This window comes from Portunus trituberculatus, chromosome 45 (genome assembly GCF_017591435.1).
Source record: "Portunus trituberculatus isolate SZX2019 chromosome 45, ASM1759143v1, whole genome shotgun sequence".
Lineage (NCBI taxonomy): Eukaryota > Metazoa > Arthropoda > Malacostraca > Decapoda > Portunidae > Portunus > Portunus trituberculatus.
In genome coordinates this window covers 12,128,317-12,153,791 of record NC_059299.1, presented here as the reverse complement: position 1 = coordinate 12,153,791, position 25,475 = coordinate 12,128,317, and the positions used below count along the sequence as shown (strand labels likewise).

The following is a 25,475-nucleotide window of genomic DNA, read 5'->3' as shown; positions in this document are numbered from 1 at the left end:
AACTTGTGTGCAATGTAATGCAATACACCATACTCACCAGTTTTATCACACTAATGTAATACTATAAAGGTGAAGGAGACGATACATTTCAAAACACCTCATCCAACCACCTTTACACGATTTCCCTCTCAACTTTCCAATACACTCGCTACATATATATAACCATTCACGCAACATTAAGTATATGACACTAACAACGACACGGGAAAGGAATAAGGACGGCTGAGGAAAACATGGAAAATATTGGATTTATCTTCATTAACATAACTTTTCAGTGCATCTACAATATTTATCTGTTTGGCAATATTTCCTACATCATAACGGCAGGAAATAGGAAAATGGAGGGGCTACAGAGGAGGAAGAAGGGAGGTGCGGGGGAGGAGGAAGAGGAAGTAGGAGAAAACAAGAGGACGAGGAAGATGATGACGATTTTGATGGTGGTGATGGTGGTGGTGGTGATGGTGGTGGTGATGATGATGATGATGATGATGATGATGACGATGATGGTGATGATGATGATACCTGCTGCTGCTGCTGCTGCTGCTGCTGCTGCTGCTGCTGCTGCTGCTGCTGCTGCTACTACTACTACTACTACTACTACTACTACTACTACTACTACTACTACTACTACTACTACTACTACTACTACTACTGATAATAATAATAATAATAATAATAATAATAATAATAATAATAATAATAATAATAATAATAATAATAATAATAATAATAAATACGTAATCACTACCACCACCTCAGCAACACTAACAAGGGAATACAATAACAAAAAAAAAAAAAAGAACAAAAGAAAAATAAGAAAAGGAAGAAGAGCAGGCGATCGAAAGAGGAAGTCAAACAGACAACCCCTTGCAACCCAACCCCACAACGACACAACCTCAGTGCTCACCCATATAACACACCAACACCCCAATATTCACCCCGTCACCACACCCACACCACAACACACGAGGAGAGGAGGACCGGGGAAGACGTGAGCTGTGGTCCCAATTCAAAGAGCGCGGGTGAGTGTGGGTTGAGCACATGCGCGGCATCCTGTGCTACCATTGGTGGATTTCGAATATGTGATGCCAGTCCGTGAGGAGACAACAAGAAGTCAGGCTGTAGCCCCCTGCCTCCCCTGACGAGCTGTGTGACCAACTTCCACCTATAACATTGCACTGAGAGGCCGCACCCGTCACCATGGCCTCGGTGAGTATAGAGGAGGGCCTGCGGGAGGTAATAGGGGCTCCTTACCTGTAGGAACTCACCTGTATGGGCGTGTAAGGGAGTTTCTGAATGAGTGTTCTTCCCCTACCTTGCCTCGCTCCTTATACTTCTCCTTAAACCACTTCAGGCTCGCTTATTACATCTATACGCCTCTTGGCCTTGTAGATATTGTAGTGTTTTGCTGGTTAATTTATGGGGTTTTCAGGTGTGGTGTGGTGGGAGGTTGGGTGTGTTGCATTATAGCGGGGTTGATCGAAGTAGGGTCAGTTTGGGAATGACTGACCCTGGGTAATTAGCCTTGCTCCTCTCCCCCCCCACCTGTCCCTGGCATTGATAGTTTGAAATAAAGGAGAGTATTAGGGTATGGTAAGAAAGGCACTGCTACCATTACCTTCATACCTACTTCCATCATCACGGTAACCTCTTGACAGGATCACGAAGACAATAGGTTGAGTGGAAGGAATCTATAATCTTTCGTGCCATCGCCTCTATACGTCTTATCACTTTTATTTGTACGCCTTTGGTATTAATGGTTTGTTATCCTTGATTTATTAAGATGCTGCTGAAATACCTATGTGATGTAATAATGATTTTTTGCCCAGGTGAGCATTTAGTAATTCTATTTTTATTTTGAGTGTTATCAATGACAGGCACCAAATTCTGCCCCATTTGGCATCATAGAGACCCAGTAGGAAAGCTTATGTCAGATATTGCTTCCTCCTGTCCTCCTGTGATCAGCTTTAGTGTGGCAGCTGGCCCACACTTATCATACCTAATTACAGGAACATTAGGTATAATGTAAAATATTCTGTTTGAGATGAATAAGGTTGATGTGTGACTGGGTAAAACTGTGAAGGTTGAGCTAAGGTTATAGGTGTATTTGTTGTTTGTTGTGTATTTTTACTGTAAGGTTGGCTGTAGTTAAGTTAAGATGTGTGGGTTACAGACTAAGTTTACCTACATATTCTGCTGCCAAAGTAAAATGCTCTCCTTGTTTTTCATTATCAGAATTGTGTATATGTAATTCACATTCATAGTTTTTATCATATGTCAACATTCACCAATTCATGAGGACATGTCACCTGTCCAAAGCTGTATCTGTTGCAGGTGGTGGGTCTGGAAATGCAGGTCTCCACAGATCTGAAGAAGGGATTTGCAAGCTCTTGGTTAAGTTACGGACCTGCAAGTTACCTGTTTAGTTTAACTTTGCTGTGTGACAACTTTCCATTTTGCCATGTGATTTGAATTATTAGGATTTATTACTTTGCTAGACCATTTGCTACTACTTTTCTTTACCTCACAAATGTGGGGCATGTCTCCAAATCCTGCAGCAAAAACTGCTGAACTGCTTGTACTGTATGTTGAAAAATGGAGGAGGGAAAGACATTGAGTCCAGTAATGGTTCATGGTTTGAGATCCTCTTTGTAAGTTGACCAGAAATAGAAATAATTATCATAATGTAATGGGAAAATCCCTTTGAAATTGAGAAATTAATAGGAGCTGAGCCATGAGCTGCAGGCACTGATGCTTCTGCAGTTGTTGGATGGGTGTATAGTGAGTCACCATATAGGATCCTTGCTTTGAAGATCACATCACTTGATTATGCATTTCAGTAGAAGCAGGAAAATATGCATTACATTAACTGAATTAGTCTTGCCCAAATGAAATTTGTCTTTCCAAAGCATGGTTCATCACTTTTAAGTCAGTCATTTGTTTGGTGCCACCATGAAAATAGATTACGATGTATTGGGTGCGACCATCAAGAATTGGATTACAGTGACAGATTTGCTCGAATAATCTGACAAATTTATGTTTGAAGTAGTTAGGACAACCTGTGGATCAAGGGGTAGCCCCCATACCTAATTTCATCATTATTAGTTCAGTGCTTTTTTCCCAAGAAAAGCAGACACCCACTCACAGATAGACAGGTACTGTGTGTGTGTGTGTGTGTGTATTTACCTAGTTGTAGTTTTACAGGGCCTGGGCTTTATGCTCGTGTGGCCCCGTCTCCGTATCTATACTTATCTAATTTTTCTTTAAAACTATGTACACTCTTTGCTGACACCACTTCCTCACTCAAACTGTTCCAAGTCTCAACACATCTTTATGGAAACTAAATTTTTAACATCTCTCAGACATCGTCCCTTCCTTAGTTTCTTACTATGCGATCTTGTGCTTCTAAAGTCATATTCTTCTCTCAGGATCAGTTTCTCATTATCCACTTCATCCATTCTGTTCATCAATTTATAAACTTGTATCAGATCCCCTCTCTCTCTTCTCTGCTCCAAGGTGTGTGTGTGTGTGTTTATATATATATATATATATATATATATATATATATATATATATATATATATATATATATATATATATATATATATATGATGCCTAATGTTTTACCTTGCCTGTTAACTGCTGTTGTGGATTTGTTAAGGATTTCACTTGATCAGGTGTTGGTGTGCCAATGTTGATGATAAGGAACAAAATGAAATTGAAGGCTGTTGGGAAGAATGAAGCAAAAAATGAAGTATCTAGTGTAGAGATGCTCATAAGAGGACTAGGGCTTGAACAAACAATTTATTTAATTGGAGTAAATGGAGGATCTGCCTTGGCTTTCCCTTCTGGGAGGCATTGGAAGAAGGCTGTAAAACTTGTTCAGCTGCACAGGGATTGTGGTGTCAGTTCAGGAAAGCTGACATAAGATTATTTATAGGTGTCAATAGATAAAAGTGACTGAAATATCTTGTGAAAGACACTAGTTAACATTAGCTACATTCTGAAATTTTGTATTCAGATGAAATTGCCATTTTGTATTTGTATTTAGTTCATGTAATTATTGTTGCTTGAGCCAATTATAGATTACTTCTTTTCTGCCTTTTTCATAACTTTTTTACAATTCCTCAGAAATCTTTACATACAGGTAACATTTTCATAAAAAAAAATTATTGGAGAGGTATTTCTAGTGAAGTTAGGGATTATTACCAAAACCTCTGAACTGACCTGACCTACAGGGCATTATTTCTCTTCCTATTTTGTATGCAAATTTTGCAAATATTCAAAGGTATCTGGAACTGGAAGAAGATGAATGATCAGAAATAGGATTAGGAAAAAGATAATAGATGAATTGTGAGGAGTTTCAGCTCAGATCTGGCCACAACTTGAACTTTAATTTTAGGTTAGTTTTCCACTCCTGGGATTTCAGATGTGGTGCTCATTGGACTAATTGTCGGAATATTTAAATGATAGGTTGTGCAACAAATGTTTTCTGGCTCAATTTTGACACAAGGTTGTCTAATGTTTGTTCATGACTGGCCTTGAGATTTTTTTCAAAACTCAATACCTGATGTTTTGTGAAACATTGCTATTATTTTTCTTTTGACCACCATCACCTATTAACATGGCAAAACTGGAGTCGATGGAACAAGGTGCAACCATCTTAATTATCAGTCACACAGCCAGATTCCATGTTACTTGGTTAGGCAGCCACACTGGAAGTAGCAGAATTCACTGTCGCACTGCAGGGACTTGTATCAGATATCAATACTTTTCACACTTGACTCCATTGTTTGGCTCCCATTACACATACTAAATTAAATCAATATAGCACTGTTGCATCTGTCCGCCCAGTCAATTCAGTTATACTCAGTGTGCAACACTGCCCACACTAATGATTTGTTCTGTCCTGCACATAGTTTAGCACTTCTTTACACTGGCAAGTTTTATATTTAACCATTGTGCTGATTATATATATATATATATATATATATATATATATATATATATATATATATATATATATATATATATATATATATATATATATATATATATATATATATATATATATATATATATATATATATATATATATATATATCATACTTTAGATTTAAACCCTTTCTTTATTATATGAAACTCCTTTGTATTCCAAAACTTAATCAGGATTAGCAGTTTTTACACCACTTCTTAGGACAGTATAGTCTAGAATCTGTCAGTGCCATCGGGTTCATATACACACAGACACCATAGGATATTCTCTCTCTCTCTCTCTCTCTCTGTTTATTGTGGCTATGAAGTATAAAGTATCTTTGTAGCAAATACTTCAGTACATGACAACTCAATACGTTAAGACATTAAGGTAAAAGATTGTGAGACATGGGCTTCTGTTGGGTTGAGTCACAAGGCCTTGACTTCAAAGGGTCTTCAGAATGACACAGTATTCATTCAAGTAATTGGCCATTAATGAAAACTTGGGACCATTCTGCTAGCTGGGTATACAGTACCATTTAGTTGTAAAGGAAGCTCAGTTTTGTATTATTCTTTTTTGCAGTCAGTGTGTATTATAGCTGATGTGTAAATTTTATATGTTATATTTATTTTTCAATCCACTTTTCATCAATATTGTCTTGCTTTTATTCCATCCAATTAGTGTTGTAAGAAACACTTGTTCAGTTGTACATATATGAGTTGTAGCAGTGAAAGACTAATATTCCTTTGACATTTGATAAGAAAAATGTATTAGGCTACCAGCCATTAATTTACTTTTTTGATACATGCACTATTTGATTTTAAGCCAGCAGTGCAGTCATTCTATTTTCACCTTAAAGGATTGATTAATTAATTGCATTTAGTCACTGGAACATCGTCTATTATGTTGACACACTGCCACATCACCCTGAAGAATACCTGCATTTCAGACGAGCAATGTGGAGAACTTGTCACCACAAATCCTGCGAGGAGTGCTGAAGGAGGTGACAGAGCTGGTGAAGGGTCCGCCAGAGGGCATCAAGGTACACATGAATGACGAGGACATCACAGACATCCAAGCTACCATCACAGGCCCTGGTGAGTGCTGCAGCTACCCCTACCACCACCACTATTGTTATTAATATTCATGTACCTCCATATCTTTATACTGGTTTCAGAAATATATAAACTCAGTATATAATGGTTAAAGTGTACTCTCTCTCTCTCTCTCTCTCTCTCTCTCTCTCTCTCTCTCTCTCTCCCCACAAGTGCTGTTAATCAAAATCAGGTAGAAAAGAAATATGATTAATAACTACCTTCCATTCCCTTTAGCGGGCACCCCGTACGCAGGAGGAATGTTCCGTGTCAAGTTGGCACTCGGCAAGGACTTCCCCAGCGCTCCTCCAAAGGGTTACTTCCTCACCAAAATCTTTCATCCCAATGTTGCCTCAAATGGAGAGATCTGTGTGAACACCCTCAAGAAGGATTGGAAGGCTGACCTCGGAATCAGGCATGTCCTCTTGGTAAGTCACTGAGATTATAGTTGTGCTTAACTAAGTGAAGCTTTACATAATTCAGTTACCTAAATATTTCAGTATGTGTACATATGTCCTCTTCTCACACTTTCACCTGTTATCTAGTTTTGAAACATTATTTATTAATGTTGTCTTTCCCTATACGTAATTATGAACTTATGTATGTGTGGAGTTTTGTTTGGTGTTATACTCACTCATTCCACCCTGTTAGATAGGATGGAATTAAAAGCTTTTTGTCTCATCAGCTCCCCTCCTTTGACTAAGTGTCTTCAGCCTCTCACTGCCGAAATGTTGTATCTCTATCTTTTATTGCTATTTTCATGCTAACTTCTATGCTAACTGCATACCTCACGTCCTCCTACGGCCTCGCTGCAGAAGGCTTTCTTCTTCCTCTCACCCTATTCTGTCCAACTCTCTAACGCAAGAGAGGGTTAACCAGTACTCTCAATCATTCATACCTTTCTCTGGTAAAATCTGTAACTCCTTGTCTACTTATGTATTTCCATCTTCCTACGACTTAACTTCTTTTAAGAGGGAGATGGTCTTTTGTGCCTTAATTTTGGCTAATTCTGTGACACTCTTTAGAGGAACCAGCACTTAAGTGGGTCTTTTTATTTAATTTATTTTTTTCCTTGGTTGTCTTCCCTCCAAAAAAATTCTTGTACACACACACACACACACACACACACACACACACACACACACACACACACACACACACACACACACACACACACACACACACACACACACACACACACACACACACACACACCGGTAGCTCAGTGGTTAGAGCGCTGGCTTCACAAGCCAGAGGACCGGGGTTCGATTCCCCGGCCGGATGGAGATATTTGGGTGTGTCTCCTTTTACGTGTAGCCCCTGTTCACCTAGCAGTGAGTAGGTATGGGATGTAAATCGAGGAGTTGTGACCTTGTTGTCCTGGTGTGTGGTGTGTGCCTGGTCTCAGGCCTATCCGAAGATCGGAAATAATGAGCTCTGAGCTCGTTCCGTAGGGTAACATCTGGCTGTCTTGTCAGAGACTGCAGCAGATCAAACAGTGAAAACACACACACAAAGATATATAGATAAAAAGAGATGTGAACCTAGAGGAGAGGGGAAAGGAGAAAGTGCTAAGAAATGAAGCTAAGAAAAAAAAAAAGAAAAGGATGGAGATCGAGAAAAAGAATTTCAAATGTAGGGTTCTAGATATAAGACTAAAGAAGTGGTACCTACGGAAGAATGAGGAGGTCGTGAAGGAGGCAAGAAATTAAGAGTGACTTATAATAATATAGATGGGTTGTTATCCAGCATGTTGGAGGTTAGGGATTATTTGAAAGAAAAAGCCAGATGTAATGTGCATCATTGAAACAAAACTAAGAGAGGAGATCCATGTTGTACTTATGGAAGAATGAGGAGGTTGTGGAGGAGGCAAAAATTAAGAGTGACTTGTACTAATATAGATGGGTTGTTATCCAGCATGTTGGAGGTTAGGGATTATTTGAAAGAAAAAGCTGGATGTAATGTGCATCGTTGAAACAAAATTAAGAGAGGAGATCCATGTTAACTTTAAAGAGGAGGGACATAGTACCTGGATGAGAGACAAGAAGGATGAAAGGGGAGGAGGAGTGCTAATAATGGTTCATGATAATATATGTGTGGAGGATGTGTGATATGGCAAGGACAAAGTGGAAGTAATGGGACTAACAATCAAAACAGGAATTGAAGGAGAGAAAAATCAGTTACATATGTGCCACCTAAGACAAATACATGGGGAACTGAAGAACATAAAGATATGCAAAGAAAGGTGATTAAATGCCTAGGTAGTATGATAAGAGATGGAAGAATACTTTTAGTTGGAGACTTTAACTGTAAAAAAGTAAACTAGAGAGAGATGGAAGTAATAGATAATGCTGGACAGTGGAGCGAGGAAGTGTTACAGTTGACTATGGTTAATACAATGGATCAGTGGGTGGAGGAGTCAACAAGGTACAGGGGGGAAGAAGAACCATCATTGCTTGACCTAGTATTCACAAAGAAACCAGAGCCCCCTCCAATCATACAATACCTTAGTCCAATGGGAAGAAGTGATCATGTGACATTAGAGATGCAAATACAGGAGGAGGATGGGATAAGTTACAGAGATGACTACAAAGGAGAGAGATTAAATTATGCAAGAGCAGATTTTGAAAAATTAAGGATCTTTTTGCTGATATTGAGTGGAGAAACATTATGTACAGAAAGACAATACAAGGGAAATATGAAATATTCTTACAGAAATATAATGGAGTAAAAAAAATGTACCTTTTATAGAGTTAAGAAAAATACACGCTTGGTACAATGCTAGATGTATAGAAGCTAAAAAGGCAAAAGATAAAGCTTGGAAGAAACTCATAAAACAGAGAAATGACAATAACAGATGGCAGTATAGGGATATGAGAAATGAATATATTAGAGTAAGGAGAGAGGAAGAAAGAAACTTTGAGAAAGATGTAGTGAATAAAAGCAAAGATGAACCCAAACTTTTCTGCAAGTTTATAAATGGCAAAACGAAGAACAAGGAAACGATAGAAAAAATAATCAAAGGAGGAAAGACATACCAAACAGAGAAAGAAATGTGTTAAATAATAAAAGAGAGCTTCTAAACGGTGTTCACTGCAGAAGATTTCACAGAACCTAATAGAACATTGCATTGCCAAGGATTATAGGAAATAGTGCACACGGAGGATATTGGAAGATTATTGAACAAGTGATGTCAGAAAAGCAATGGGGCCAGATGATGTATCAGGCTGGGTGTTAAAAGAATGTAAAGAGCAACTGCTGGATCCAATTTTGGGAAGTAATTACAAGATCAATAAATGACAGGAAAGTTACACTAGAATGGAAGAGAGCCAATGCAATACGGATATTTAAAGGAGGAAAGGCAACTGAACCACTAAACTACAGACCAGTGTCACTTACAAGTGTTTTGTGGAAGTTATGTTAAATAATTATTCAAGAAAAATGGGTTAAACATCTAGAAGAGGAACAACTTATATCGAACAGACAATTTGGGTTCAGGACAGGGCGGTCATGTGTATCAAACTTATTAAGCTTCTACTCAAGAGTTTTTGCAGGACTGAAAAACTGAGATGGATGGATGGACACAATAAGGAGATGAGAACTGTGATCAGAGATATAAACTAATTTTGGGGTAAAGTAACAAGCAGAGTGCTACAAGGGTCAGTGTTAGCCCCCATTATGTTTCAGATTTATGTAAATGACATTCACAATGGGGTTAACAGTTATATTAATGTATTTGCTGATGATGCAAAGCTGCTAAGAGTTATCAAAACTAGGGAGGACAGTCTGCTGTTACATTAAGATATAAAAAAAATTTATGATTGGAGTAAGAAGTGGAAATTGGAGTTTAATGCCGAAAAATGTCACATAATGGAACTAGGAAAGAGCAAAGAAGACCGGTATGGAACTATTTGATGGGAGAAGAACAAATAATGAAGACTAAAGAGGAAAAAGATACGGGAGTGATTATACAGGAAAATCTGAGCCCTGAAATACACATAAGTAAGATATTTGGATTATCATATAAAATGTTGACTAATATAAGAGTGGCATTTCAATACATGGACAAAGATATGATGAAAAAAATCATCAGAAGCATATGTCCAAAGCTGGAATATGCAGCAGTGATGTGGTCTCGGAGCTCTAAAAAGGATAGAAGATTGCTACAAAGATGGTGCCGGAACTAAAGGACCTAACATATGAAGAACGACTGAAGGAAATGGGACTACCAAGTACCAACCTTACAAGATAGAAGAGACCGTGGACCTAATAACAGTGTACAAGATAGTCCATGGAATTGAAAAGATAGACAAGGAAGACCTGGTGCTGGTGACAGAAGAAGATAGAAGGACAAGAGGACATGCAAAGATTAGGATGAGGCAGTGTGTGAAGGATATTGGAAAATACAGTTTTTCACACAGAATAGTGGTGTAGTGAAATGCATTGAATAATGAAGTTGTTACAGGACATAATGTGCATAACTTTAAGGAAAAATTAAATAAATGGAGACATGGAGACAGGACACTATGAGCCCTGCTCGAACCCTGTACAATACAACTAGGTAAATACACACACGCACACACATTCATAACAAAAATGCCTAATCTGAGAGATGCTGTATCTTTATTAAATAAAAATGTATTTATTTGTATATATTGTAAATGTTTGTTTAATATGGATGGATTTCATGATATCAGAAGTTAGGGATTCTCTTATTTTCACCCTTACAATAAGATGAGGCCATTAATGTGTAGTTGCTGCATGTAGAGGAAGATTTCCCTTTCATTTCATATTGTTAACAATAATCTGATACAGGTTACTTAAAGGCTTTCTGCTTTATGTCTTTGTGTTTTTGTAACTTGCTCTTGTTTCAGGTTATAAAATGTTTGCTAATAGTGCCCAATGCTGAGTCAGCCTTGAATGAGGAGGCAGGGAAGCTGCTGCTGGAGGCTTACGATGATTATGCTGCCAGAGCAAAGATGATCACTGAAATCCATGCCCAGGTTTGTTATTGTTAATTATTTGTTTTCTCGTCTTTCCTTCATTTGGTATTCCCTGTATTCTTTTCTGGTGTGCCCTTGTCATCTTGTTCTCTACTCTTCCATTCCTCTACATTTGTTGTAACATGCTTTCCTCATCTCATTGGAGGTCATCCTTCTGCATTTACCGTGCTTGTTTATGTCTCAATTATATAAGTGTGGAAAATATTAGTTTGTACCTTAAGGGATTTTTTAATCCATTATGGTCTGAAAATTAACAATCCTATTATGTACATTGCTGTATTTGATGCCTGATAAATTCACTTATGAAATTTATCAGCATCAATGTAGCAACTTAGTATGATTGTTATGCAACATCTCGTTAGTAAATAAGAAGTTGCATGTTGATTCAGTATGATAAAACATCTGTATAGCTGATAATGTGTACTGTAAGGTTATCCCATTTTGAAGTATATTCACTTAGAGTAACAAATGAAGACAGCATTGCTTGGTACTGGGTTTGTTTTACTTTCTGACCATATTAAATTGCCAGGCCGAGGGAATGCATCATCTGCTTGAGGCTGCCATTAAATGTAGGATTTTTTTTTTTTTTTTTTTTTTTTTTTTTCTTCTTCTTCTTCTTCAAAATTGTTACATTTTTATCTCAGGCTCTGCCATTCATCAAATTAGCTTTCACCTATTGTATATAGCAATGACTTATTTATTCACTAGATTCATGGGTCATTTAGGCTCACACACACACACACACACACACACACACACACACACACACACACACACACACACACACACACACACACACACACACACACACACACACACATGAAGTGTTACAGTTGACTATGGTAAATACAATGGATCAGGGGGTGGAAGAGTCAACAAGGTACAGGGGGGAAGAAGAACTATCATTGCTTGACCTGGTATTCACAAAGAAGCCAGAGCCCCCTCCCAGCATACAATACCTTAGTCCAATGGAAAGAAGTCATCATGTAACATTAGAATTGGAAATGCAGGAAGAGGATGGGATAAGATATAGAGAAGACTACAAAAGAGAGAGATTAAATTATGCAATTTTGGAAAGTTAAGAACATTTTTTTGCTGATATTGAATGGAGGAACATTATGAATGGAAGGACAATAGTGGAAATAAGAAATATCCCTACATAAATGTAACAAAAGAGTGTAGAAATATGTACCTATCTATAGAGTAAAGAAAAGTATACATGCTTGGTACAATGCCAGATGTATAGAAGCTAAAAAGGCAAAAAATAAAGCTTGGAAGAAACTCAAAAAGCAGAGAAATGAAAATAATAGACAGCAGTATAAGGATGCAGGAAATGAATATATTATAGTAAGGAGAGAGGAAGAAAGAAACTTTGAGAAAGATGTGGTGTGAAAAAGTGAAGATGAACCCAAGCTTTTCTACAAATTTTTAAATGGTAAGATGAAGAATAAGGAAACATTAGAAAAAAAATAATTGAAGGAGGGAAGACATACCAAACAGCAGAGGAAATGAGTGAAATAATGATTGTGAGCTTCAGAACTGTGTTCACTGAAGAAGGGAAATTTGCAGAACCAAATATGACATTGCATTGCTGAGGATTACAAGAAATCATAGTGCACAAAGAAGATATTGGAAGATTACTAGATAATTTAGATGTCAGAAAAGCAATGGGGCCAGATGGTATATCAGGGTGTGGGAATCGCCTTTCCAAGGATTTAGTGGAGATGAACAAAGAATTGCAAATAAAAATTCAAATCAGGAAAAGGAACCTTATGGAAAGAGCCTCAGTGATTTAATAGAAATAGAGATAAACTTACAAAAGAGGCAACATGATTTAGAAGAAGAGAACAAAGTGCTAAAGACCCATTGTGCCAAGCTAAAGGAAAAGATAAAAGAAGATTGAGAGTTAGTTAAAGAAACAGGAAAATGAAGTGACAGAAATGAAAGGCAATCATCTTGAATGGAAAAAGGAAAGAGAGGAAGAAAAGTTAAAGAAATGGAAACAACAGAAAGAAAAGGTAGGCCTAGCCCAAGAGATAGGGAAAGTAATTAAACAGAAGGAATCGATGGTAAGGGATACAGTGGACAAAAGAAGAGTATAGTTATCTATGGGTTAAATGAAGAAAATGTACCTATAAAATTCAAGAGGGAGAAAGGATAAAAAAAAAAATAGATGTGGTAAGAAGTGTTCAGGCAGAAGGTGAGGACTAGGTGAGCGAAATTGAGGAAGTGCACAGACTAGGAAAATATACAGAGGGAGGAAGAAGACCACTGAAAGTCAAGTTCAGAGCACAATCTACAGTATTGGATATGATACAACATGCGTGGAGGCTGGACAAGACAAAACAGTTTTAAAAAAGACTTGAATAAGGAGAGAGATAAAATGAATAATCTTATAAAAGAGGCAAAGGAAAAATGAGAACAGATTGGAGGAAGAGGAGGAAAAGTTCTGCTGGAAGGTAAAAGGACAAGAGGATGAGGAAGTGGTATCTGACAAGGAAAGAATAAGAGTCAGTAATATAAGTAGAAACACTAAATGGTCAATAGCATAAACAAACACAAATGGTATGATATCAACATTGTATGAAGTTAATAATTACATTAAGATAAGCAGCCAAATATCATGGGCATTACAGAAACTAAACTAAATCAGCCAGTAGAAAATATAGATATTGGTGATGGAAACTTTAATGTGTGGTTATGATCTTTGAGTAGTAAGAAACCAAGAATATACCAGTGGAAAATGTAAAGATGGGAGAAGGTATGGTAGAAGTAATGAAAATTAAGATAAAAGGAAAGGAAAAGGGAAAAAGATGTTGTAGTAGCATGGGTACCACTAAGAAACTAAAGCATGGAATCAAGAAGAGTATAAAGAATGTTGAGAGATACAATTAATTGTTTAAAAAAAAACATTATGGGTGACTTCAGCTGCAAAGAGGTATGCTGGGAGAACTGGACCACACAAGGAGGAGAAGAGTTGTGAGGATATACACTACTAAACTTAATAATGATTAACACTGACACTGGATTAGGAGAACTATAAGAGTTGGAGGAAATGAGGAGGCATTGAGACTCGGCCTATTATTTACAAAAGAGATTGAAGTCATTGAAGAAATACAGTATCAGTGCCCTCTAGGGAAAAGCGACCATATGTTAATTGAATTCAGCCTAGACAGTAGCTCACCATTAAATAAGGACGAACTTCACAAAAATAGATTTAATTATGGGAAGGCAGACTTTGCAAAGTTAAGGAAATACTTCGCAGAAGCTGAGTGAAATCAACTGTATACAGCAAATAAAGTAAAAAGGAAGTGGAATATATTTATAATGAAGGGATTAAAAGATATGTTCTCAAAATCAGAATCAATGAGGGAAAGAGAAAGGGAGACTAGTATAACAAGATGTAAATTAGCAAAAGTGAAAGAGGAAGCAGCATGGAATAGATAGAGGAAAGGAGGATGATTTGATAATTGGGAAGAATTTAAGATAGTAAGAAATGAATGTGTCCAGTCACTAAGAGAGGATTGTGAAATGCTACAAAAAGCTTTGAAAAAAATACACAAGTGAAGCAAGAAATGGGAATTGGAATTTAATGCAAAAAGGTGCAAAGTGATGGAACTAGGGAAAAGCAAAAGAAGACGGAAGATATCTTACACTATGGGAGGGGAAGAAATTCAGAAAACGAAAGAGGAGAAAGACCAGGGTATTGCAATAAATGACAATTTATCACCGTAAAACATGTCAACAACATAGTTGGGGAAACAGGAGTTACTAAGAAAAATGAAATGGGCATTTACCTATATAGATGAAGAGATAAAAAAACTAATAGAATGCATGATTCAACCTAAACTAGAATATACTGAACTTGTATGGTCACCACATAAAAAAGATATAAGGAAGATAGAAAGGCTGCAACCAAAATGGTTCCAATTTTCAGAGACCTAATGTATAAGGACAGATTAAAGATATTAAACTTCCAACATTGCAACAGAGGAGACCTAATTGCTATATACAGGGCATGGAAGGGGATGGACACAGTTGACAAAGAAGACCTATTTGTGTGGGACTCGAAAAATACAAGGGGACATGGCATGAAATTGAAAAAGACCGCACGTAGAAGAGACATTAAGAAATATGATTTCCCAAACAGAAGCATAGAAATATGGAATAAGTTGGATGAAACAGTAGTTCAAGCAAGAAATATTCATGACTTAGTCTAACATACACACACACGCATACACACACATTGAGATGGATAGAAAATTATTTGAGGGGGAGAGAAATAAGGACAGTAGTTAAACATATAAAGTCCAAGTGGAGAGCAGTAGAAAGTGGAGTGCCACAGGGGTTAGTATTGGCACCAATACTCATTTATATTAACGACATGCCAGAAGGAGTGAACAGCTACATAAATCTGTTTGCAGATGATACAAAACTGTGCAGAGTTATAAAGCAAAAAGAGGATTGTGAAATACTGCAAGAAGACCTAAATAAGATCTGGGAATGGAGTAAAAAGTGGGAAATGGAATTCAATGTGAACAAAAGCCGTGTCATGGAAATGGGAAAGAGTGAAAGACGACCTGTGGGAATCTATAAGATGGGAGATGGAATAGAACTGGAGAAAGTAAAAAGGAAAAGGACTTAGGAGTGACGATGGAAGAAAACAATCAACCAGTAAGCCATATTGATAGAATTTTTAGAGAAACATATAATTTGCTAAGGAATATTGGAGTAGCATTTCACTACATGGACAAAGAAATGATGAAGAAATTGATAAGTACTATAATAAGACCCAGATTGGAATATGCAGGAGTAGTGTGGACCCCTCATAAAAAGAAACACATAAGGAAATTGGAGAGACTACAAAAAAAATGGCTACAAGAATAATTCCAGAATTTGAAGAGATGACATATGAGGAGAGACTAAAGGCTATGGATCTACCAACCTTGGAACAAAGAAGGGAGAGAGGAGACCTGATACAAGTTTATAAATTGATCAACGGAATGGACCAAGTGGATAATGAGAAACTAATTCTGAGAGAAGAATATGACATCCGAAGCACAAGATCGCATAGTAAAAAACTGAGAAAAGGAAGATGTCTGAGAGATGTTAAAAAAATATAGTTTCCCGCAAAGATGTATTGAGACGTGGAACAATTTAAATGAAGAAGTAGTGTCTGCAATGAGTGTGCATACTTTTAAAGTAAGATTGGATAAGTGTAGATATGGAGAAGGAGCCACACGAGCATAAAGCCCAGGCCCTGTAAAACTACAACTAGATAAATACACACACACACACACGGTAGCTCAGTGGTTAGAGCACTGGCTTCACAAGCCAGAGGACCGCGGTTTGATTCCCCGGCCGGGTGGAGATATTTAGGTGTGTCTCCTTTCACGTGTAGCCCCTGTTCACCTAGCAATGAGTAGGTATGGGATGTAAATCGAGGAGTTGTGACCTTATTGTCCTGGTGTGTGGTGTGTGCCTGGTCTCAGGCCTATCCGAAGATCGGAAATAATGAGCTCTGAGCTCGTTCCGTAGGGTAACGTCTGGCTGTCTTGTCAGAGACTGCAGCAGATCAAACAGTGAAACACACACACGCTTTCAAAGTTATGAGTTGTAATAATGATAATACTACTGTTGTTGCTGCTGCTGCTGTTCTGCAAGCTTGTAGGTGCTTAGCTAAGTGGATGCACTGTCAGTGCTGAAGACAATAGTTCATTAAGTAAATAATTGGGTGTAGAATACTGAAAAGGAAAGAGTGTGATGTGGGTCTGTGTTTTTAGAAGGCTTGTTAGTGGCAATTGAATTGTGGCATTTCATAGAATGCTCTAGTCAGTGCTTTGTTACATCAACAAATACAAAAATGATATGTTGATGCACACAGTGAGCTTTGTTGCATGGAACTCTTGTAAGCTTTTGTTGCTCATGGCAATTATTTACATCTAACATGATAACAAAGGGCAAGGGAATGATTTTTAAACCTCCAAGTGATTGAGAACTATCACCTTGTGACCAGCTCAGAAGTTGTTATTCTAACTGAAGCTGTGTTGGATTAGTGGATAATATTAGTGACCTTTCTGCTTTGTGTTGGATCATTTAACTTTTCTTATGCCATGGCTTTGTCAGTCTTCTAACAGGTGAGGTGATAGTTAAGTTGATTATTTTTCCTCAGTGAAGGAGCTTTGTATTCATTGTAGGTCATTGCTTAATAGTTAAATTGATTGACTTGATTTCTTACTTACAGGGTCCCAAAGTGGCCAAAGGTGAGACCAGTGGTGAAGGGTCAAACCAGGATGGGCCCTTAGCAAAGAAGCATGCTTCTGATAAGAAAATATCGGCTGATCGGAAAAAGCTATTGAAAGATAAAAAGAGGACACTAAAGAGATTATGAGTGGTGTTAGTGAGTGCTTTCTGTGCCACCTTGAAGTGCAAAATTTGTGTGGGTATCGTTCAATGATATCTCCTTTCCTCTCAATTTCTTTCTCTCTTTCTCTCTCTCTCAGGCTGTTGTTTTGATTCTCAGATGTTTTATGGCTTGTATGTATAAGTGATTGGCCCAAAATTGACACTCCTTTCCATAGCGAACTCCAGACCTTGCTCTTCAATAGTCTTATTTTTTAGTCGTGGGCGTTTCCCAAAGTGATTTTATAATGTGGAGGAATTATTTTAGTATGGATGTTTTCATGCCTTGTAATTAAAACATCTGGAGGTTTAGGATCATGTCATGGATGGATTTAAGCAATGAAATTGCTTTTAAAGATATTTGATAGTTTTATACCTGTAAAACGAAAGTACACTAGACAGACTAAAATTAACTAGTAGCATGTATTAGTACATCTATATATCTGATATTCAGATTGATGTCATGTGAACAGTACTAACTATAAAGCGAGTCTTTCTGTAGGGTAAGATTTTAAGTGAGGATTCGTGTCCAACCTTTGGTTCCTGAGTCAGAATGCACTGTCAGAATATATTTTGTGGCACGGCTGATGCAATACTGGAATTCTGTATTAGTGAGTATTTTATTATTTAAAAGAGAAAGGTTAGATCTTTTCAGAGAAGTAACAATTTAAGGCTTTACTTTCAAGTTCTGCTTATAATGTTTGGTACAAGACTGCAATAACCTTAAAATACTTTATCTGCCTTTGGCAGGAGATATTGATATTTTGTCATAGTTAACATACTCTGCCTTTAAAACTTCAGAATACATGTATTCTATAGTTTATTGATGGAAAATGTCAATAATTAAAGTGTCCTAATCCAGTCAGGCCTTTTGAATGTATAAAAGTTGTAAAAATGACCAAATATTGTACATTAAAACTAGGTAATGATTTCATAAACATGGAGAATACTTTGATGTCAAGAACACAAGATTCTTACCACAGGTATTACACTTTACCCCATCTGCTTACAGTAAGTATTGAGGCAACCTTTCAAACCTAACTTAACACATAAATTTTATATCTGCTCAGGAGTGTTGTAATAATTTATTATTGTTTTTTTAAATCCTCTAGTATTGCCATGCTAATAGCTTTAAAGATTAGTAGATAGATCTTGACACAGAAGTATGAAAGTTTGTGTTCAATATTTTTCCCCATTGGTCATGAAGGAAACATTGTTATTGTAGGCATGCCTGGTGGGCAGCTAGGGAGTAATGATTGTGTCCATGAAGCTCATGTTGGGCCTAATGGGTATAGATTTACTTTTAGTGTTGATCTCTTCTGGGAAAAATAGTAATAAATAAATTATAAACTTTAAAGGGACCACACTACTGCTTTGTGCTTGTGTCTGTAGTCATTGGTACATGAACACGTGCATTATACACCACAGGAGGAGGTGGCTTGTATTTGTGACTCTTCAGTTCCACATTAAAACAAGAATGTTACATTAGCACAAAAACTTTTTGTTGCACGAGTCTTAATACATGAAGCATACACTTTAATGCATCATATAGAAACTTTGGAGCTTGGTGTATTGCATTATTCTTTGAAGTTCACAATTTTCTGCTGATAAATATTAAATACACTGATATTAACATCACCACCGCAGATAGGAACTCTTCAGTTTATGTAAGGTGTCTCATGAAAGCGTCACCAATGTTGGATGCATTGAGTAGATTTTGAAGACCCTCCAAATTCTTCACATTGATAATGAAAGGAAAATACTACTTTCACTATTTCACCACCTTTGAAATCTACACACCTCCCAGCACTGCCAAGTTACTGAGAACACAAGAGTAAGCCAAACACAGCTGGGGTACTGGTGTGTTGCCATCAACATGTAAACATTCTTTATGCTTGCTTGTTTAGTGTGGTAGATTTTATAGATAAGGCCCATTGCACTCTAAGTCACTTGTTACTGCCACTGATGATTTAGTAATACTGTATCTGTGGCAAAGAGGAAGTGAGAGTAGTAATAAATAGTATTTATGGAAAGATTTGTATACCTACTAGGCCTTCTGCCCTCTCCTTCACTGATCCAAGTACGTATCTGCAATTTTGTTAGAAGATATTTCATTGTTTAATTTTCTATACTGAAGTCCAGATAATATATATAGTATATATATTTTACGTATATAAAAAGACAGATTGCCATTTGGTGATGGGGATGTCTTAGTCAAGCATTGCAAAAGCAATATTATTTTCAGTTTCACTTTTGGGTAAGCCTTTTGTTAACATTTTAGCATTTGCCTCCAGTGACACAACCTGACAAATTATTAAGGAGATTGTCATTTGCCTGTTTGAGAGTCCTTGTTCTATTATAGGTGTGATGCCTTAAAGAACATAGCCTCTGCCACTACCAGGGTTATGTCAGGCTCAGCCCCAGGGGAAACTGACACCCCTAGAGCCTTGTCTGTAGTCCAACTTTGTGTAACCCAAGAATCATGTTTTCCAGTCTGTCACACTGACATTAATAGGATTTCTACTAGAATTATTGGCCATTTTATTTTTCTAAGTTTACAAGCCATCTGTAGTCCTAATCTTTTACTGTCAAATAAATTAGTAATTAATAAATATATTTATATCTATGTGCTTTCTTGTTCTCTTACCTAATGTAAAATTGTAAAACATTATTATATGTTGATGAAGGCAACATTCATTATATTATAAACATTTGAATTATGTAAGAAGTGGTCTTAAGTGCATATTGTTAAAGAGAATTTAACATTTGAAATGATAGGGTGTGTGTTTTAAAAGTTTGTATGGTTATGAGAAAGTTTGATACATAACTAAAGTAGTGAAAGAAGATTGAAATTTGTTAAGAGTATATATCATAGAATAATTTAAGCTGCTTGTTCCTATGATGAAGTGTTACACTTATGCAATCACACAAACTTCAAAAGGTAGGAAAGACTGAAATTTCTGATAAACAAGGTGAAGTACCAAAAATATTTTGAACTGTTTAATTTTACTGCTAAAAATGGTGTAATAGACTGCAACATACCAGGGAAACTATTTGCTACAGTACTTTTATGATTTTGAATGCAATACTAAAAAAGAAGATAATTTAAGAAATGGAGGAGAATGTATTTATCAAGTGTTTCAGCAAACATAATGGATTTGGAGAGGGTGTAATTTCATACTAGATGGGAATTCTTTGTGATGAGCAAGTTGCTCCTGAGTGCAGGATAAGTTGGAAGAGGCACACTAGTAATGAAATTCATGTATTGAATTTAATTTTTATTATCTTTGATTAAAACTGATTTTGTGTCCCTAAATAAGCATCATACAGTACAAATTTTTACTAAAGATTTCCAGGCTTTTGTATAAATTCAGTCTTTATATTCTATATTTGGTTGTATTATGCCCAAGACAACACTGTACCAAACATAAGGTGAGGGAGTACAAACTGTTCAGCAGAAATGAGTACAAAGTGAGGAAGCAAGTTTTCATTGCTATCCTGGGATCACTATGCAACATAAACTTAAAAAATGTTAGAATGACATAACAGCACAACTCCTCCACTATACTTTCCCTGAGGAGAAGATATGTACAAACATTCATCCATCCTTACGCACTGAGTACAAAGTTGTAGAAAATAGTAATAATGGATCACACCCATATTCTTTTTTAGAATTCCCAATCATGTCCTGTGAGCTGAGTTACAAGGAGCTGCCATTTCCTTCGGGCCTGTGAGCAGATCAGTAAGGAGAAAGGTTAGTAATATTCTAGATCAACTCAGGCACTAGGAGTGAGGCAACTCATGATTGTGTGTCGCTAGTTGGCAAGTGTTGGTTATCATGATATGGGTAAGCTGGCCATTGGTTCACCACTTTTCTGATGAACTGTAGATGGTCCATTTTTGTTCATGTTGCACTTCATAGCAGTGCATGTCACCTCTGAGTAATACAGGAGGGACATGATGGGCTGAAGTGCTCCTCTACAGGTGTACCAGATTGCACTGACCAATGATGAGCCACTCGGTGACAATTATGCTACCTTCCTGGTTATCATGGAGGAACTATGAATGTGGATGGATGTTGCATACTGTCATTCTGCTTCCACCTGCATTGATTCTAAGACTAGATATGTCGGTAGTGAAGGTAATCCAGTCAGTTAAATATGCAAGTCAGGAATCTTTTGTTGGGCATGGATATGGAGGCCAGCCTACCACTGGCTGCCTGAAGCTATGGTGTGCCTGAACTTGTCTACTGTAGACTCGTACACTTTGAGGTCCTCTTGACGCATGCGCAGGAGGAGATCAATGTGTTGCCTGAGAAGCTCAATCTCCTCCCGAGCCATGTCCACTCTGTTGAAGGAAGAATAACATAAGTACATTTTCAGTAATTATACACTACATCATGTTGTGAATGGTAGTATAGCTTTGATTAAAGAATGAATGCATGGTCAGAAATACTCATGTAGTTTATCATCCTGAGATGTATTTACAGACATTTAAAAATGAATCCATGAATAATGAAGAAAACAACTAAAAGTATTTAAAAAAATTAACTAGCTGGAGAGTTGTGAGTGAGTGGAGAATCCTAGTGATTCAGCTGATTTTTTCTATACAAGAAAGTAGGCAGTACATTATAGTATGCGAGAAGCATTTTTTCCCATGATGAAACTTGCCCCCCTGGGCAATGCAGAAGGTTGGACTATCATGGCAAGATCATGCCATGAAAGAAATTCTTCATAATAAATTGAGATAGATTTGGGACAGGGCATCAGTGAGTACAGCAGTAATATGACCAAGCAGATAGCATTTGTTTATTCTTGTAAATAAATTTGCTTCGAATGGCTGGGTCTTGTGTATTAATATTCACTGTTGTGGGTGAGTACAGCATGTGACCCCCTCAAGACCAGGCCATCAAACACTCACTTGTTCCTGAGGAGGTTCTCTGAAGTGGCATCTGTCCAAGCCATGAAGGATGGTGTGTGTCTCCTGCCGTTACCATCAATGCCCCTTCTGCTGCCTCTGCACCCTGTAGCACCACCAAGACGAGCTAAGATTAGTTGTGAATGGGACCTGTGTCTATATTAGATCTTGTTGGACTTTACTTCTACTGCACTTTATGGTGATGGAAGTTTAGTGTTGCTATTGCCAAGTTTGTTGGAATCATAAAAATCAAACAAATAGATGAATTTCAGAAGCCTGATTTTCAAAGAATTATTTCAACATTTAAGGACCGTTAAAGTGCGGTTGTTTATCGATTTACAATTTTGCATGAGGTCCATGGAATTCATTGTTTCTGATGGAGAGCCTAAATTTTATGGATAATTGAAAGTTGCGTCATTTGGGAAGTGAAACAAACCTTATGTCTGGCAAATTAGATACAAACCACCCACCTGTCTCGAGCCCCTGCCGCTCCAGACACCTCTCCATGCTGGCCGTCCTCTGCCGCTCCTCCCGCAGCCGCGCCTCCACCTCCAGCACCCTTCCACTCAACTCTGTCAGCCTGCACATGTGGAAACACTTAGTTTCAAGTATCACATCCATGTATTGTCGTGTATCATCACTAGAACAAATGTACTACGTAATGCACACACAGACCATGGTGGTTGAGGAAGACAAGCAATATGAAACAGGTATTCTAGACATGAATTGTTAAGAGTCCCACCTGGTATTAAGCAGATGCACAAGCTGCCTTAGTTTGTCCACCTCCACGTGGGCAGCCTGGGAGAGTGCCTGATAAACGCAGCCACCGCTGCCTCCACCACCCCCACCAGCAGCAGACACCCCAGCAGTGCAGCCTCGCCGCCACGCTTCCTCGCACGCCTCCTCAGAGTCACAGGTGTCTTGGCGATGCTAAAACCAAGAACAGCTATGAGTCACCACCACTAGTACTCCAGACCTACAATCATAGAGTTTGGAAGATATTTGGTGGTGCACCTCAGCAGTGATTAATGGCACATCACTGTTTTATTAGCTCATCCAGCCGTCCCCCTTCAGCTTCACGCTAAGGCTTCAGGTTAATTCCTTTAGAGCACATGTTTCTGAAAGGGATTGTGACAAAAGGTGTAGGCTACATCTAATGACAAGCTATGGTCAACTTTACATAATAAAACAGAATAAATCTTTCGGAATGCTCATGGACATTAGGACCACGAGGACATTGAAGAAAATAAACTGAGTGGAGATTAAATTTTGGCGGGTGACGGTCAGGTAATATGGAAGCCCAATCAGACTGCACCAAAGCCAAGGAAGGCTAAGGCTGAGGACAAAGCATCCAAGGAATTTTTTTTGTCTTGCATTTTAATCGTGGGGACATAATCAGGCTGACGGTGATAAAGTGATTAAATGGAGTGCGCAACAAATAAAAATGGAACAATATCGCATTTTTTGGAGAGACTAATCAAGACAAGAGAGATAAAGAAATAAACAAAAATTCCATAGAAAAAGATTAAAGATTGTTCCTTGTTCCATTGCCATTTATCTTCCACGCTGCTCTCACCTGGTCCCTGCGGTTATCCCTGACGGAGTGGCGGTAGAAGTTGCCTCTCTGGGACCTTCGCAGTGTGTCGCCACTGCCCACGGATCGCCGAGCTGGCGAACCGTCCAGACTACTGCAGGAGGGAATGGAGAGCAATGGTCAGTGCTGGCGTGGCGCTAACGATCAACACATACACACTGCGTAGTGTAGTGGTTAGCACGCTCGATTCACAATCAAGAGGGGCCGGGTTCGAGTCCCGTAAGCGGCGAGGCAAATGGGCATGCCTCTTAATGTGTAATTCCTGTTCACCTATAGCAGTAAAAATAGGTAAGGGATGAAACTCGAGGGGTTGTGGCCTCGTTTTCCCGGTGTGTATTGTGTGTGATGTGGTCTCAGTCCTACCCGAAGATCGGTCACTACGAGCGCTGAGCTCTTTCCGTAGGGGAAAAGCTGACTGGGTAATCATGAGACGATTGTGGTGAATAACACAAACAATTCTGGCAAGTTACAATTATTTGGAATAAAATGATAGCTACTGCATATATGAATTCACAACACCACGAGACAATTGAATGTGTTTATCATGAGAGGAAGAGAAGGTTGTTCCTATCCTGAAAGACTACCGGTATTACAGCGTGAGTATAGTAGTGAGTAGGTGGTGGTGCTGGTGAGTGTGGGGGGGGATGAATATAATACTTCAATACTTACTATCTCGTCTTGCACCTGAGTTGTTTGGGAATATTAGATGTTTATTGATTAATCGTGGTACTTGAGGGACGTGGTGTTGGTGGGTATACATTACATAGGTGACGAGTTAACAGTAACCTTAAAGGTTACGGCGCCTGCGACTATTTTTTTCTAACATCTTTTGTTACCGAAGGTCAACGTTACTCTTAGTTTTCAAAGGATACAGAGTTGACCAGCCTGATTCTCAAGAGTGTTTTTCCCGTTAATTATGAAAGAATCTTGTTAATATGTCACTAGATCTTTAGAAAACACCCTTAAAAGCCACATCACTTCAACTATATAATTTTGAAAGTAGTGATGGTACGGACAATGTTTCAGAAAGTGGGCATGTCATCCGATGTGTATATAGATTCTCTCATTACAAAATAAGATAGCACGTACATACTTCTTGACATATCATAGGAGTTAAGATTACAGGAAAAGTAAATACAGAGGAAGGGAGGTATGGCATGTTAGTCGATTCGTGACCATATCTATACCGGCCAAAAGTTATAGAAGCTTGAAGGAAATGAATATAGATCGCTTTATTGCCGCTGCCGAAGAGTGAATGGACACCCCGATGAATGTGTATGAATATTGTACGTATGTGATATAAGAGTGGTCAATACAGCATAAACAGAAACACACACACATGCACACAACCATGATGATCATTTTAATGAAGTCTGATGTATTTAGTTTTAATTGCTAAATCAATCCATTCGTACATTTGTTCATTTAGTGTGTGTGTGTGTGTGTGTGTGTGTGACGACGTCAAAGAGAGAGAGAGAGAGAGAGAGAGA

The 25,475-nt window shown here is 37.9% G+C and overlaps 2 protein-coding genes across 5 annotated transcripts in view; one reads left to right on the top strand and one right to left on the bottom strand.

The window, feature by feature from the left end:
• The first annotated feature begins 1,039 nt into the window (after positions 1-1,039).
• Positions 1,040-20,100, top strand: LOC123519290 (ubiquitin-conjugating enzyme E2 S-like). The gene is made up of 5 exons (XM_045280448.1): positions 1,040-1,209; positions 5,925-6,072; positions 6,307-6,497; positions 10,944-11,072; positions 17,317-20,100. The coding sequence occupies exons 1-5, from the start codon at positions 1,201-1,203 to the stop codon at positions 17,461-17,463; spliced, it is 624 nt and encodes a 207-aa protein (XP_045136383.1). The 5' UTR covers positions 1,040-1,200; the 3' UTR covers positions 17,464-20,100.
• Positions 20,101-20,739: 639 nt separating this feature from the next.
• Positions 20,740-25,475, bottom strand: part of LOC123519288 — a 41,197-nt gene continuing 36,461 nt past the window's right edge. For all 4 annotated transcript variants that reach the window (XM_045280443.1, XM_045280445.1, XM_045280444.1 and 1 more), the window contains 5 exons: positions 23,968-24,079; positions 23,134-23,321; positions 22,862-22,971; positions 22,395-22,497; positions 20,740-21,821 (listed from right to left, as the gene is read on the bottom strand). In XM_045280443.1, coding sequence (XP_045136378.1) covers positions 21,680-21,821; positions 22,395-22,497; positions 22,862-22,971; positions 23,134-23,321; positions 23,968-24,079 — 655 coding nt within the window. In that variant the 3' untranslated portion in view covers positions 20,740-21,679. The remainder of the gene's footprint in view (positions 21,822-22,394; positions 22,498-22,861; positions 22,972-23,133; positions 23,322-23,967; positions 24,080-25,475) is intronic.